This window comes from Pezoporus wallicus, unplaced genomic scaffold, assembly GCF_028554395.1.
Source record: "Pezoporus wallicus isolate ANWC-B61680 ecotype Strahan unplaced genomic scaffold, APGP_CSIRO_Pwel_v1 contig_13737, whole genome shotgun sequence".
Classification (NCBI taxonomy): domain Eukaryota; kingdom Metazoa; phylum Chordata; class Aves; order Psittaciformes; family Psittacidae; genus Pezoporus; species Pezoporus wallicus.
This window is the reverse complement of record NW_026641629.1, coordinates 542,953-558,045: the sequence shown is the minus strand read 5'-3', so window position 1 is coordinate 558,045 and position 15,093 is coordinate 542,953. Positions and strand designations below refer to the sequence as shown.

At 64.4% G+C, this 15,093-nt stretch overlaps 1 protein-coding gene across 2 annotated transcripts; it reads left to right on the top strand.

The window, feature by feature from the left end:
- The first annotated feature begins 3,431 nt into the window (after positions 1–3,431).
- Positions 3,432–15,093, top strand: KIAA1755 (KIAA1755 ortholog). Of its 2 annotated transcripts, XM_057424756.1 has the most exons (14): positions 3,432–3,676; positions 6,679–6,876; positions 7,276–8,509; positions 8,607–8,783; positions 9,309–9,432; positions 9,744–9,837; positions 10,278–10,364; positions 10,937–11,053; positions 11,411–11,509; positions 11,726–11,874; positions 12,648–12,786; positions 13,004–13,126; positions 13,826–14,017; positions 14,098–15,093. In XM_057424756.1, the coding sequence occupies exons 1-14, from the start codon at positions 3,674–3,676 to the stop codon at positions 14,995–14,997; spliced, it is 3,636 nt and encodes a 1,211-aa protein (XP_057280739.1). In that variant the 5' UTR covers positions 3,432–3,673; the 3' UTR covers positions 14,998–15,093. The 2 variants fall into 2 exon arrangements, with proteins under 2 accessions (XP_057280739.1, XP_057280740.1); XM_057424757.1 differs by lacking the exon at positions 3,432–3,676 and having other exon boundaries at positions 6,742–6,876; positions 7,310–8,509.

The window sequence follows — 15,093 nt, the reverse complement described above, 5'->3', positions numbered from 1 at the left end:
GATCTTGTGCTGCATCCAGGGAAGTTCTGGCTGCCCGAGGAAACATCCCTGAACCAAGCGCTTGTGAAACGCAGCTATTGCTCAAGCCCTCCTGTCTGTGGCACCACGTCTCAAAACTGTTGACATTAGGGATGAGCATTGAGGAACCAGAGCCTCTTCCATGAGGAGAAATGAAATTTTATAGGCAGCGGCACAGAGGAAGCAAAACCAGAAAGTCTCCTTCTGGGTCTGAGATTTTTAAAGTGAACCAAAAACCCCTTCAAGGAGCACAGACCCTGAGCAAATGCTCCTGTGGTTGGATAGGAGCAGCCAAAGCCACATCTAATGCTCGCTGCACAGGCTGGACATGAGAGTGCTTTGTGAGCAGAGAGCTGAGCATGAGCTGGGCTGGGGGCTGCTGAGCTGTGTGTGCAGGAAAGGACCATCAGGTGGGAGCGAGGGCAGGGAGCTACAGGATGCTCCTCTCGTGTGCCACCGGCTGTCCCCACTCAGGCTGTCCCCTGCCCCGGCTGCAGGCCAGGACCCGCTCTGCTGTCCCCATCCCCAGGTCGGGGCTCGCTCCAGCCCCACACGCTCCTTGGCACGTGCGGGCAGTTCCTGATGCTGTCCACAGCTCTTTCCGCATCTCTGGTGTGATGCAATGGCCCAAACCACGCTGCGCCCTGTGCTGGGGCTCTGGGGGGGGCCGTGCTGGGGCTCTGCCCCATTGCCAGGGCAGGTCCCCTGAGCTCACCGCCTCGAGCTCCTCGCGTGAGCACCCGGCAAGGGCTGGCAATGGGTGCATCGGCCTTCGGGAAGGAAAGGAGCCACATCCGCTTCCTGCAGTGCCGCAGCTGGCCTGGGAATTCCCCAGGGACGGGGCAGCGGGTGCTGGTGGCATCGCTGCGGCCTGGGGCTGGCAAACACCGCAGGGGAAAACCTGGGGCCTGGACAAGGAAAGTGAGTGACCGGGCTGGACGGGGGGGGGACAGGGACGGGGGACCCTGGAAAAGAGAAGTCCACAGCGAGAGATAAAACCTCCCCTGCCCCATTGCCAGCCAGGACGAGCTCAGTGCCAGGCACAGAACCGGGCCCTGCCCTGTGGTCTGTTCTGGGGCTGTCCCCACACCGCGGGGACTGCACCCAGAGCTCGGTGGGGTCCCGTCAGCACCGGGATCGCTGCCAGCCCCGCGGGGCCGCGTCACCTGCGGGCCCCCGGCACCCTTTGATCCAGCAGCATCCGAGCGCAGCCGGGGCCGCGCCGCGGCTCCGCCGCTGATGTTTTCCCAGCTGCAGGATCACCGTGACCCGGCCCCGAGGGCTCCGAGCCAGCGCGGGGTCGCTGCTGACGCCAGCCCTGACCCCTGCATCGGGACCAGGCATCGGGAACGCCCCGGCCCCGAGAGCTCAGCGAGGCACAGGCAGATGAGGGCGCAGCCGCGAGGTCCCAGCGGGAGCCCAGCGGCAGGGTCCATCCCCAGGGCCGGGCTCGGCACCCTGCCTCCACCCCGACATCCCGGGGTACCCCCGGGGCCGGCGCCGCAGCCGAGGGCTGCCGTCAAGCGCAGACAGGCGGGCTCCTCACGCAGCTCGTGACACGAGGACGGCTCTGGGAGCCTCGTGGGAGACAAAAGGGGATGGGGGGGGGGGGGGGGATCTGCAGCAACGTAAAAATAAAAATGCAGGAATGGTGACCTCGGGCAGAGCCGGGGGGATCTGAATGGTGGCTCTGTGCCCGCGGAGGGGCAGGGCACGAGGCCACATGCGGTCTGTCCCTGCAGCTGCTCGGGACAAGCAGGACATGGAGAAAGGGAGCAGAAGAGGGTGAGCTCATGGGGTCAGGGCCCTGGAGGCCCACAGCAGCTCTGCCTTTTGCTAGGGAGAGCTCAGTCCCCAGCACACTGATCCCACCTCCAGGCTTTGCTGTGTCTGGGTGGCAGGAGGAGCTGCTTTGGGGTGCTGCAGGGATGCAGAGCAGGACCCAGCCACACCGGGTGCATCTGCAGTGTTCCTCAATCAAGCACAGCCCAAACAAGGCACCCCATGGTGCAGGCAGGGACCTGCTGCCATCAGGCACACACAGTGCCAGGGTGATGTGGTCCCTGGGGCTCAGGTTCACATCCTGCCCCTCCTACTCACCAGTGCTGCAGAGGGACCCTATCTGCCGGTGCTGGACCTGGCCAGTCACACTGCCTTCCTCTGTCCACAGCCTCCTCACCCAGCCCCAGTGCCCAGCAGAGGGGCACAAGACAGGGAAAGTTCTTGGGCTCATTTCTCCAGTGGCCACGCGAATGAAAAAGGGCAGCAGAAGCCCATGCTCCTCTCAGGGAATATAAAGGCTGAAGCAGAGTAAGTGAATTACAGTTAAAGGAGCAATTGGTCACTGGTAGGGAGGGAGAAGCTGGCCCATGCAGCCCCAGTTTGCATTAGGGGTCCCAGGCGGGCAGCTTGGACCGGGTTTGAGCCAAGGGGCTGAGCAGTGCCTGTGGATCGGAGCTGGTGGTGGGCTGCAGCCCTGCTCCCATGGCTCCCACCGGCACCGTGCCTGAGCCCTGGAGCACTCGTGACCTGGGGGGCGAGCACTGGGCTCCACTGGCTCCCAAGGAAATGGGAAGCAATCGCAGGGTGCTGGCGCCGTGCTCTGTCCGGCTGAGCCAGCAGCGCAGCTGGACCTCCTCCTGTCTCGCCGTGTTTGCACAGCCTGTCCTTTGGCTGCTCGCTGCTCCCTGGACAAACGTTCCTTATCCAGACTGCCCCAGCGGGCCATGCTGTGGCCATCCCACCCATCCCTGGTCCCATCCCTGGTCCCATCCCAGACCCAGTCATGACAGGGGGAACGTCCAGCCCAAGCTGTGCGAGCAGCGGCACTTTGCACTGGGATAGACCAAATCTGTGGCTTTGGCTCTTGCGCTGGTTGTTTTTGTACAACTTCTGGCTGCTATAAATCACACCATTCTGCCTCCGAGTAGGTACTTTCCATGCTGGAACAGCCCAAAAAGCCGTCAGAGCCACTTTTAATCAGCTGCGCTTTGGGCCAACGGCGAAACGCGAGCTGCGAGCTGTGATTTGAACACAGACCAGCCCCGATGGTTCCCATCAGCACCGGCCTGTGTTTGTTTAACGAGAGGGACCCGCCGGGCGCTGCACGCCCCGTTGTGTGCGCACACTCACGCACACGCAGCCCTGTGCTCTTCCCGGTGCTGGGAACGATCCCGGGAGCCGGAGCTGCCCCCCCCCCCCCGGGGGTCCTACACATCCCCCCCGCTCCCCGATCCGACCGGGGGGACGGAGCCGCAGCGGCTCCCGCCCCATCCCGCCCGGGGCCACCGGCGGGGTCCCCAGGAGGAGCCGCCTCCTCGGTTGTGCTCCTCGGTCCCCCCGCTCCCCCCGGGCCGGGGCAGCCCCTCCCCCGCTCCGCCCCGCCGCTCTCGCGCTTTCTGCGCCTTTTCTTTTTCTTTTTTTCCCTTCTTTTTTCCCCCAGAAGGGGCGCGGCCGGAGCCGGCCTGGGCCGGGGGGGCCGGGGAGGGGGGACCGGGGCTGCCCGTCCCCGCCCGCAGCGCGGGAGGAGCCGCCGGGGGAGCGGCGAGCGGCAGCACCGGGCCGGGGGACACCGGGCTGGGGTCAGCGCTCGGCCCCGGCGAGGACCAGGGAGGGGACGGCTGGTGCCAGGCCCCTCCACCACTTCCCACCCAACATGGTAATTCCTTCTCTTTTCCTATCCTTCCCCTTGCCCTGCCCTGCGAGAGCCCACGGGACCCTATGAGCATCCACGGGCACCCATGGGCCATGGCCTCTCCTGAGCTATGGGGCCATTGGGGCAGGGCGCATGCGGGTGGCATCCCGGGATGCTTGAACACCCCTGTGAAGTCTGGCTGGGGAATGGGGTGCAAGAAGCAGGTGCTACCGCGTGTATCATGCCCGGTGTGCAGGTACAGGATGCTCAGTGGGTCCCAGGGCTTGTTTGTCCCCATTGCTGTGGGCTCATGGGCGATGCTGTGCTGGGCTCGGGGGGTCGATAGCATTCACTGTCTGCATCGCGCCCTGCCAAAGTTGCTGCCAGTGAGAGCTGTGGGAGAGCCAGAGGAATTGTTATTCAGAGCTGGTCTCAACACTCAAACCTCGCTCCTTCCTGAGAGGAGGGAGAAGGGGGATGGAGCTGAGTCACCCCATGTATGAGTTAAGCAACTTTCCAGCACCAGAACACCAAAGCTCGGCTGGCCGTGGTGGTGTAAACCACTTTAAAAATATGGGTATTTAGGGAGAAATATCAATCTCTATTTAACAGCACTTTGGCTTATTAAAATGGAAATAGCTTTGCAAATGTAAATCTCCTTATGCTCCCTAATGCCTTTTGTTTCGGTTCCACGCTCACCCGCAGCTGGTGGAGGGACCTGGGCTGATGGTTGTTCTGGTTGGTCTGGGTTTCCAGCGCTCCCTGGCAGGCCGGGGCCTGGCATCTCCCACCGTGGTTACCCCTCAAGCCTCCCGCTGCGGTGAAGTGCTTTGTGACACTCAGGGAACATTCCTAGGCATTCCAGGCCAAACTTCCCCAGCACAACCCAGGCTGTGTCTGGAGCCTCCATCAGCCCGCAGCTCCCTCCTGACGCTGGCTCACGCAGTCCCCGCTGCTGGATGAAGTCCTGGGTGGTTTTGTTCCACGGACAAGGAAGCAGCTTTGTTGACTCAGTGGATCCATCCTCCGCATGCTGTGGGGTTCTGGTGATGGTTTGGAAGATCCGTTTTCCCCTGCAGTGGGGCTGCCCCTCCCCAGGCACCCCAAGTTCACTTTACCCAAGGCAGGGGACCAGGGAGCTGGGATGCATGTGCTGAGGCCAGGGAGGCTGCTCAGGGTTTGAGGGGCCAGTGTCACCAGAGATGATGGCAGTGGGTTGGAGCAGCTGGAAGTATGTGCCTTTGCCCCATCAGACCATGGCTGAGCCAGGGAATGGCCGGGTTTGGGGCTGCCCATCACCCCGTGGTGCAGCCTGCCCTGAGCAGAGTTCCTGGCTTTTCCTTCTGGTTTTACTTGCTTTATCAGAGCCACGAGTTTGGTTTCAAGAGAGCTGGTTCTGTGTGTGCCAGGGCTGTGTATGGGTGACCCTGGGCAGGGCACAGAGCTGGCTCATCTCTCTGGGCAGCATTAGGAGCTGGATGGGTCGCTGCGGATGGTGACCCTGTAGAGGCAGAGCTGGGAGCTGGGCTTTACCCTGCGGTGGGGCTGTTCCAGAGCCAGCCTCCAGTCCCTCCTGGGAGCTGCACAAGGCAAGAGCAAGCATGAGAAGACCAATGGTCCAACAGCCACCAGCCTGGCAGGGGCGTCCACTTAGAGCCCATGGCCCTGAGAAGGGACTTGCTCTCCTCCTGCTCTCCCACCAGGCCCAAGGGCAGGAGATTCCTGTGTGGACACAAAGTCAAGAATTATCCAGAGCATGACTGCAAAGTGCTTTAGCTAAAGCGCATTAAAGCTAATTAAGCTGAATTAACCGAGGTCACTATCTCTGTATGGGCTCACAGGCCAAGGATTAGCTGCCTGAAACTAATGCTCACCTTTAGCTCATCCCACCTTCAGCTCATCCCACCTTCCCACCCCAGAGTGCAGGGATGACAGCGAGCTGTCCTCCGCTGTTAAATCCAGAGCCCACCCCAGGAGATGGGCTCACCTGTGCTGTGACTGCAGCCAGTGGCAGAGCTGGTGGCTCCCTGGTACTCAACAGGCAGAGGTACCACATTGTGCTCTGCAGGAGGAGGAGGATTGGTGGCCCACTGCAGAGGGGCAGATCCGCATTCAGCCAGGCTGGGCCTGACCCTGCTCCACACAGATCTGCACCTCTCCTGCTGCAGCTCCACTTCCAGCCCCCGGCACCGGCACAGCAGATTTGTTGTGTGTTGGAGCCTCTCCTGCAGTATCTACTGGCCAAGGAGCTGGAGGAGCCCCTGTGTGTCCCGTGGCTCGTTTCAGCAGCCATGTCTGTCTGCAGTCACCCGGCACTGCCTGCAGTGATGCTGGGGTTTAACAGGAGCTGGCTGATGGCTCCTCCACGCATTGGCTGCACCAGCCGGGTCTGCACGGCCAATGTCTCCTGCAGGGCTGGGAGAGCCAACTTGGAGCCCCCAGTTTACACATGGCACGAAGCAGTGTCCTCATCCTCATCCCAGTCTGGAAGCGCAGGGAGGGGGCTGTGACCCAGCAGAGCGATTCCCAGAAAAAGCCTGAAGGACCGATGTAGAGTTCAGTAAATTCAGTGATGAGAGTGAACCAAAACACCCAATCCATCTTCCCATGTTTGTCCTTCCTCCCATCTGCTGCATTCCTGCAGCGCTGCTGAGCCCGGCACATCCCCAAGCTCTGCTCTGCGTCTGGCTCAGCTTAACCCCTTGGCTGCTGCAGCTCCTCCGCCTCCGCATGGCCCCATTCCCAAGCTCCTTTCTCAGGCTCCTTAAACCACAGCCCGGCGCTGGGAACCAGACCCGGCCGTGCTCCTGCCCCTGGGCTGTGCAGTGCTTGGGGTGCTCCGTGCCCGGATCATTCCCAGCTTCCAGTACAGGAAGGTTTGGAGCCCCCGAGCTCAGCACGTTGCCGGTGTGGGCACAGAGGGACCCGGCCGAGGCACAGCACACGGGATGGTGGGCATGGGATGTGTGGGGTCAGTGCCCCATTGCGGGGCTGCTGTCCCCACCGGTGACACTTTCCTCCTGCAGGATGCCGGCTCCCTGGATGCAGCGGTGCAGGGCGCCCTCCAGGCCCTCTACCCGCCCTTCGACGCCACGGCCCCCACGGTGCTGGGGCAAGTCTTCCGGCTGCTGGAGACCAGCTACCAGGGTGATGGGCTCTGCTGCCTGCTCCAGTTCCTCATCCCGGCCAAGCGCCTCTTCGAGCACGTCCGGCAGGCAGCCTGCGTAAGCCTGTGCACTCCCTCTGCATCTCCCCTCCTGTCCCCATCCCCTCCCTAAAGGGGACCATGGTGCATCCAGCTCCCTGGGATGGCTCCAGCACCGAGCCTGGCACATGCAGTTCCTGCAATAGGGGCAGAGGGACTGGGGGGTCACCTTGTCTTGTCTCTGGAGAGGCTCTGACAGAGGTTTCCCCTCTGTTAGCACATGGGGAGCACGCAGCAGCGGGTGGGCTTGCAGGGCTCTGCTATGGCTCAGGCTGGGGATATCCCATTGGGTCATGAGGCTCATCAATCCCCACCATGGAACTGCAGAGCTGGGTACTGAGAGTGCATGGGGCTGGCTGGGAGGGTCTGGAGCTGGTGGGGGCTCTCGCTCACGCGCTGTGTTCTTCCTCCCTCCCAGGCTCCCTACTTTAACTGCATCTTTCTCCATGAAGGCTGGCCCTTGTGTCTGCACGAGAAGGTGGTCGTGCACCTCGCGCCGCTCAACCCGCTCCTGCTGCGCCCTGGGGACTTCTACCTGCAGGCGGAGCCGTGCGAGGAGCACTCGGCGCGCATCGTCCTCAAGCACCTCTCCCAGGACCTGTGCACGGTGGAGGAGATGCCGGTCCCCGAGGCTGCCTACACGCTGCTCTTCACCAACGAGTGGCTGGAGGAGATCAACGGCGACCGGGCCGGAGCCCCCCTGCAAACCTGCCTGGTGGCCACTGAGAATGGCATCGCCCCGCTGCCGTGGAGCAGCATTGCCACACCGGAGTTCATCGACAAGCCCAAGGCTGGAGCTGATGGGATGTCTGTGGACACCCAGCGTGACCCTGCTTCTGAAGCCGCAGTCGAGTCAGCAACACCCAGCGTGCCCGTGCCCCACGGCAAGGCAGGCATCCCCGGGCCCTATAGCAACGTTGTGGGCACCATCCCGGGCTGCAAGGGCACCTCTCGGAAGTCGAGCCAGGGAAAATACCCGGGACTGATCAAGGTGGACCAGGCTGGGCTGCGGAAGAAGCCGAGCGCGCTGGCCATGCCCAGCCTCTGCGAGATCATCAGCCAGAACCTGGAGGGGGAGTACGTGGACCTGCTGGAGCTGTCCCCGGAGCAGATGGGCCTCCTGGCCAGGTCCCTGCCGGCGGGCGCCGGGAACAAGGCTGCGCTCCCCTGTGTGAACGGGGGTCCCTGCGGGGCGACACCGAGCTCGGAGGAGGGTCCCTGCACCCCGTGCCTGGGGCGGGAGCTGAGCCGGGAGCCGGGGCCACACGGGCCACGGTGCCGCCACCGCGACTCGTACCTGGCCGCGCTGCAGAACCCGGTGAGCTTCGGCGCCGGGCTGATGGCAGCCATCCTGGAGGAGCCGGACGGCCCCGGCCCCGAGCCGCCCCCCGCCGCTCCCCGTGAGAGCCCCGCGCAGCGCGGGATGGGGGCCGGCAGCCCCACGCTCCTCACCCCCCGAGCCCAGGCAGGGGCGCGGCAGAGCAGCCCCCGGCTGCCCCAGGGCTCCGGCCACAAGTTCTCCTTCCTGAAGGGGCCCCGGCTCGGGGCGGCCCCTGGGGATGAAAGAGCCGGCAGCCAGCAGGAAGGGGCCTGGAGGAAGATGTCTGCCATCTACTCGCCCAGGATGGGCAGAGCCAAGGCAGGCGGGAAAGGTACCGGCCGAGCAGGGCTGGGGGACCTGTGCGGGGGCGTTGCATTCCCCTGCCTCGTTACACATTATCGGCTCCTCTCCTCTGTCCCCATGGGCAGGTTCGGATGTGGCAGCCCCTGCCCCTGCGGAGGAACGACCCATGGAAAGCTCCGGCTGTAAGAATGGACCCTCCATGCCCAGCACCAGCACCAGCACCAGCACTGTGGGCTGGGAGCCGCCGGCCTGGCAGGACCTGCACACGGGGCTGCTGCACTCAGGCATCGTGTGCCTGCCAGGTACCACCAGCACCGCGACCCACGGATGTCGGGATTGGGCTCCAGAGGGAGAGCACTGAGCTGCTGGAGGGAGGTCCTGGGGCTCTGCTGGAGGCACAGGGCACCCGGGGGGGGGGGATTTTCTTTCAGCTGGGCAAAAAGAATGAGAACCATAAAAACAAGCAGCCTGCTCGGAGCAGCTGCCCCATCCCCAGCTGCACCGAGCCCTCCCACACCATTCCTCACCAGTGAAGCCGCTCAGCTTTAGCTGCCAAGCACTAAACATTTGGCTTCTCCTTCTTCCCAAGAGCTGCAGAACGGTGACAAAACCGTTTCCTTCAGGAGGAGCACACAGGCAGCTCTGCCCTGCCATTTCCAGGGCTGGCTCCTGCCGAGAGCCCTCCGGAGGGCTGGGGTGCGGGGGCCGCTGCTGAGCCCCCGAGCCCAGACAGGGCAGAGCCCGCTCCTGCAGCCATGGGCAGCGCCGGCCCCTGGGGCTGGAGCCCGCAGCGGCTCCGGGGGGGTCACGCACCCCTTTCCCTGCAGGCAGCTCGGACAGGCAGGGCAGGGCCCTGCTCCAGGTGACCACCGGTGGCAGCGCCTGGGGGGCCGCGTGGTGCTCGGCCGCTGAGCTGGGGACGCTCATCCTCTACCTCTGCTCCATCGCCAGGTAAGGGCTGGGGGAGCTGCCATGGACCCCCCGCCTGCTCCCCGGCTCAGGGTCCCAGGCAGCCCCTGGCCAAGCAGGGGTGGATGCCCAGCATCCGGCATGTCCACAGAGCCCCTCCTGCAGCCACCCGCGGGGACCCTGTACCTGCCTCTATGAGGTCTGGCCCTGCCCTCGCCTCAGGCATCCCACAGGGAAAAGGCCATTGCTTGTGGCTGCCGGTTCCTGCCTGCCTAGAGCCATGGGACCGGGCTTAGAGTGGGTCCTACCTGAGGACTTCGTGTGCTGCCTCCTGCTTTGTCTCCCCTTGCCAGGCAAGACACGAAGGACGCCGGCCTGACCGTCGTGGTGGATGCCAGGAAGCAGCCACCTGCTCCTGTCCTGTTCTCTGCCCTCCGCTCTGCCCAGGTACTCCATGCTCCACTCACCCACACACAGATGTGCTGGGGTGGGGGGTCCGTGCCTGGGAGCCAGTGCTGCTGGGGGGCCCTGCGGTGTCTTGGGGCTGTGGGTCCTCCCTGCCAGGGCACCCTTTGCCTCTGTGTGCTCAGGGCTTGGCTGCAGCCTGCCCAGTGAATCCCACACCAGCCCCAGTGCTCTCTGCGTGCAGAAGCATCACTGGTGCAAGCAAAGGGCTTTGCTCACAAGGCTCTTTCTGTGGGTCCTTTCTGCCAGGGAGCTGGTGGCTGGGACAGGGTTACGGCCCGAGCGACTCATTTCTGTTCCCCACACCAGTGGGCTCAGGAGCCTCTTCCTTTGTAACTGACTCACCAGCCCCAACTGAGCTGGGCAGCCCCGAGGGCTGCACCGCGGGGTTTGTCATTTGGGGTGGTGACTCCTCCCCGCAGAGCATCTCGCCGGGCTGCATCCACACCGTGCTGCTGCTGGCCGAGAAGGAGCTGGTCACGCACCGCGAGAAGCTGCCCGGGGTGCAGGTGAGCCTGTCCCTGCCCCCTCCTCCTGTCCCCACGTTGTCTCCTGTGGGAAGAGCAGAGCGAGGGTGAGCGGAGCCTCCTGCCACAGGGGATCCTCTGTGCCCTTTACCTGGAGGACCCAGTTCCCAGCTGGGGGACCCCAGGCAGAGCAGCACCTCGGTGGGGCTTGTACCTCCATGGGGATCCCTGGGCTTGCAGTAGGCAAAAGCTGTCCCAGGGCAGCCAGCGCCTTCCCTGTTACCTCCAGCGCCTGGACACGGGCACTGGGATAATAAACCTAAACTTGGGTTTATTCCTTTAGTGCTGCTCGGGTTAATGTGCAATATTAGTGATCACCTAGCTGCGCTGTCGTGGCAGGTCATTGTGGTCCAGTGATCTCCCGTGCATTCAAACACGATGGGGAGGCCGGGGGATGCTCCGAGTGGAGCTGTCACACGTGGTGCTCCCAGGGCCAACCCGCTGGTTACCAGGACAGGGTGCTCAGGGCAGGAGGGGCTGTGCCCCTGCTCCAGGCTGTCCCTGGGGGTGTCCCTGTGTGGGTCCCGCAGCGCTCACCCGCCCCGTGCCCGCAGGTGGAGTCGCTGCCGTCGCTGAAGGCTCTGGGCCGCTTCGTCGACAGCTCCCAGCTGACACCGGAGCTGGACGGTGCCTTCCCCTACAGCCACGGCGAGTGGGTGCAGTTCTTCCAGGTGTCTGTTTCCACGCCATGAGCCACAGCCTCACCTCCCTGCAGTGCCCCTTTCCCCACCTCTCCTCCCCACCCCTCACCCCCACCACCGCTTCCATGTCGCACATCCCCGAAAATCAATGGGAAAGCCCAGGAGAGGGGAAGGGAAAGGAGAGCTCTGAGTGCAGGAGGGCAGCCCCCTCCTGCCTGCTCCTGCCTGCAACTGCCCATCTACCTCCACGCTCCCTTCCTCAGATTTAACCCAGTGCCCTACGGCATTCCCTGCTCTGGCCTGGCACCGCTCCTTCTCCTCCTCACAGGCAGGCTGCCCTCCTGCCCCCCTGCCCACCCCACTGACCTGCTGTGTGTCCACCCACAGAAACTGCATCCCTTCACGGCCAGCCTCCGGCGGGCATCGGAGCTGCTGCGGAGCTGCATCCAGGAGCTGCGGACTGGCAACACGCTGGTGGTGACACAGGTAAAGGAGGGGATGCAGATAACAGCGGGATGCAGCACTGCAGGTTGCAGTGCCCATCTGTAGTCCGACACAGCCACATTTCACCACGGTTGCTCAAAACTCGGTGCAGCCGCTCCCTGACCAGCCATGGGGCTGTCCCTGCCCCCTTTGCTGGTCCCTGCGTGGGATGGGAGCTGCTGCACCCCAGGTGAGAGCGTGCCCAACCTTCCCTTGCAGGATGCGGGCGCCTGCATCGGGAGGCACCGGGAGCTGATGCGGAGGGTGCTGAGCGATGCGCCGCTGGTGTGGGTGCAGCGCGAGGGGGGGGCCGTGCTGGCCAGGCTGCGCAGGGAGGCCGCCCGGCTCCGCACCTCGGCCCACGTCAGGTAGGACGGGATGGGTTCACCTCGGAGAGCGGCCAGCACCGGGGACCCCCGGCTGCCTCCTGGCTGCAGAGCCACCGCCGCAGGAACCCCGTGTCCGCAGGAGCTCCGGCTTCTTCCCAGCACGCCCGGCTCCCTCCTGCCCCGCAGGCTCGTGTCGGGGACCGCCCTTTGCGGGATCTCCCGTGCCCCCGCTGCGGAAGGTGCCCGGGTCCTGGCCTCCTGCCCCGGGGCCAGGCGCTGGGGCTGCTCGGCGGGGCCCGCAGCGGCTCCCGCGGGCTGCTCTCAGGCACAGCCGCTAGATGGGGCCAGGCCTCGGCGGTGCCGCTCGCGCCCGCAGCCCGTGCATGCCGGCAGCGTGAGTCCCGGGCTCCTGCTCCCTTCTCTCTCCGGGGGCACGGGAAGCCAACGCTTTCCCATCCCATGTTCCCCAACCTTCACCTTGCTCCGTGGATGGGGAGATGTCGGCACGTGAAAGGTGCTCCTGGTGTGTGGGACTGGAGATGCTGCCCAGCACACAGCTGGGAGCGTCCTCATGTCCTAGGTGGGCTCCAGGGATATGCGTGGCCGGAGATCCATGGCTGGCTCCCAACCCAGGCACCTGCCCGCATCTCTCCATCTGCACGTGCTGGGTCATTGCACATCTGATCCCCGCTTTCCGCATGGCCACATGCCCGCTCCCAGGAGCTGCCCCATCCAGTCCTGCCCGCCGGGAGCTGCCGCAGCTCGCCTGGCAGCACCCAGCACTGATGGCCCCCCTCATCCCCAACCACCAGGACCAGCATGGAGTCGGCCGAGGCGCTGTACAATCAGCTGGAGGAAGAGCTTCATGACCTGGTGTTCCAGTCCAACAGCTCCCTGGAGCGCCTGGAGTTCCTCCGGAAGGTGCGGGAGCTGGAGGCTGAGTTCAGCAAGGTGAGGTGGCCCTGCTCTGGGTGCAGCGGGATGCATTGTCCTCTGCGGTGCTCCCGCAGCTGAGCACTTCGGGCGCGTTTCCCTGGGGTTTGCTGGTGAAGGAAGCCCGGAGAACAACAGGATTGCCCGAGCTTTGATTTTCATTAGAGGCGAGCGGGGCGGGATGCTCCGGTGGGGAAGGAAGGGGAGGTGCTGCTGACCCCGCTCTCTCTTGCAGCTGGGGCTGTGGCTGGACGGGGAGGCAGCGGCGCGGCTGCAGGAGATGGGTGCTGAGGAGTGGAGCCCCGAGAGCTTCCTGGGGTCTGACGAGCAGTTCAACGAGTTCCTCGCACAGGCAACAGTATGTTCGAGAGGGCTTTTCTGTAACACGAGACCCTGGGGCAGCTCCGGGCCCTGCCTGGTGCTGGGCAGACATCACCAAATTAGAAACATTTGAATGTCTTAACAAAGCTGTATAGGATCAGCCCAAACCCCCAGCTCTGGCAATCGCGGCTGTGCCCAGGCTGGCCGGGTGCAGGTCAAGCTGCAGTCTTCAGGCCCCACTTTACCAGGGTCTTTGGGCAGCCTTGTTCCAGTGAGAGGGGAGCTGTGTGGCTCCTGGGTGCGCTTTGGGCTGGGGATGCTGTCCCCAGCCCCTGCCGTGCTCTGTCCTTCACAGCCCCCTTCGTCTCGCAGAGCCTGGGTGTCCATCAGACAGCAGATAATGTGGTGCCAGGCTTTTGTTCATCCCATAGCCCGCTGGCTGCATGCACCGCAGGGAGGATGAGGCAAAGTGACTCCACTCGGGACAGGGCGATGCACTTGGTGCGTTCTGAGGCGAGCAGAGCTCAGGCTCAAGGACAGAGCTCAGAGCTCCGCTCAGGACAGAGCAGAGCTTTGGAGAGCCTGGTTCTATTTGCTGCTTCTCGCCCAGAAACATTTGCAGTGCGGCCCTGGTAGTGCCACCAAATGATCTTCATCATATCCTGCTCGCCCATCCCATCGTGGGGTCAGCGCCGTTCCCGAACATGGAGCTTGCTTTTCCCTCCTGTCCCTGCAGGCTCAGTACCGGCACGGCCTGGTGCTGTGTCAGGAGGCAGCTGAGGTCCAAGGCGCAGCTTTCCCAGAGGCAGACCTCTTCCAGGCGGCCGTGGCCCTTTTCCGGACGAAGCTGACGAGCTTCCACAGGCAGGTGGAACGGCGCCAGGCGGAGCGGGAGCTGCTGCGGGACCTCGGATGCTTCTCCAGCAAGGTGGGAGCTCGGGCTCTGCTGCGGGGGGAGCCGGCGCCGTGGCGCAGCCCGGGCATGGCCACACTTCCCTTCTGTTCCAGATCGCGGGGCTGAAGCTGTGCTGCGGGCAGTGCCCGGGGCGGGGGAAGCGCGAGGAGGGCCGGGCGCTGCAGGGCCTGCAGAGCTCCTTCCAGAAGCTGTTGGTGGAGTTCGCCCTGGAGAAGCTGCAGGAGATGAAGGCTCAGGTGCGCAGGATGCGGAGCAGCCCCGCGCTGGCAGCCTGGACCGAGGCACGGCACCGGTACCAGGAGACGCGGCAGGTCCTGGAGGAGATGCTGGCAGAGCTGCAGGAGGCCTGGGGAGCTGAGGCCGAGGGGCACGGAGGCTCCTTCAGCTGTCCCGGCTCGGGGTCTGCTGCCCCTTGCGAGGGAGCTCCTGAGCCAGCGGTGCCAGGGGAGCAACCAGAGGCCGGTGCCGGGACAGGACAGCCCCGGGCCAGCAGCGCTCCCAGCCCCTCACTGCGTGCGGAGCCAAGTTCCCCGCAGCCCCACGGCCATCAGGGGCCGGAGGGTGATCCTGCCTCTCACCACTGCGCCTCTGCCAACACCTCCCTCCCCAAACCCGAGAGCGGAGCCTGCCCGGGCGCTGCAGGACTCACCCACAGCAGCCGGGTCCTTCAGAGACATCCCCTCACAGCGCCGGCCCGGGCGCGTCTTCCAGGCACCGACCCTCCGTGTCCCGCAGCCATGCCCCCCGGGGCCGGCACACGTGGTCCATCCGCCCATAAGCGGGCAGAATACTTCCAGGTTTCCAGCCAGAGCAGCTTCTCCTCTGAGGACTCCGACTCGCAGAACTCCACCGAGGACGCCCCAGCACCGAGCCTGGCCTTGTCCTGGGACCTGCAGAGCCCAAGACCACGTTGCCCCCCCGAAAAGCCCTCCCAGATCATTTACCTGGAGAACCACCACACCGAGAGTCCAGCTAAAGCAAATGCCAAGTAAGCAGTCCCAGTCAGGGCTGTTTCTGCCCAGTGGTTGAGGTATCCATCACCAGCTGGATGGGACATCCCATGCTCAGAGGTGGGGTCTGCTGCTGTT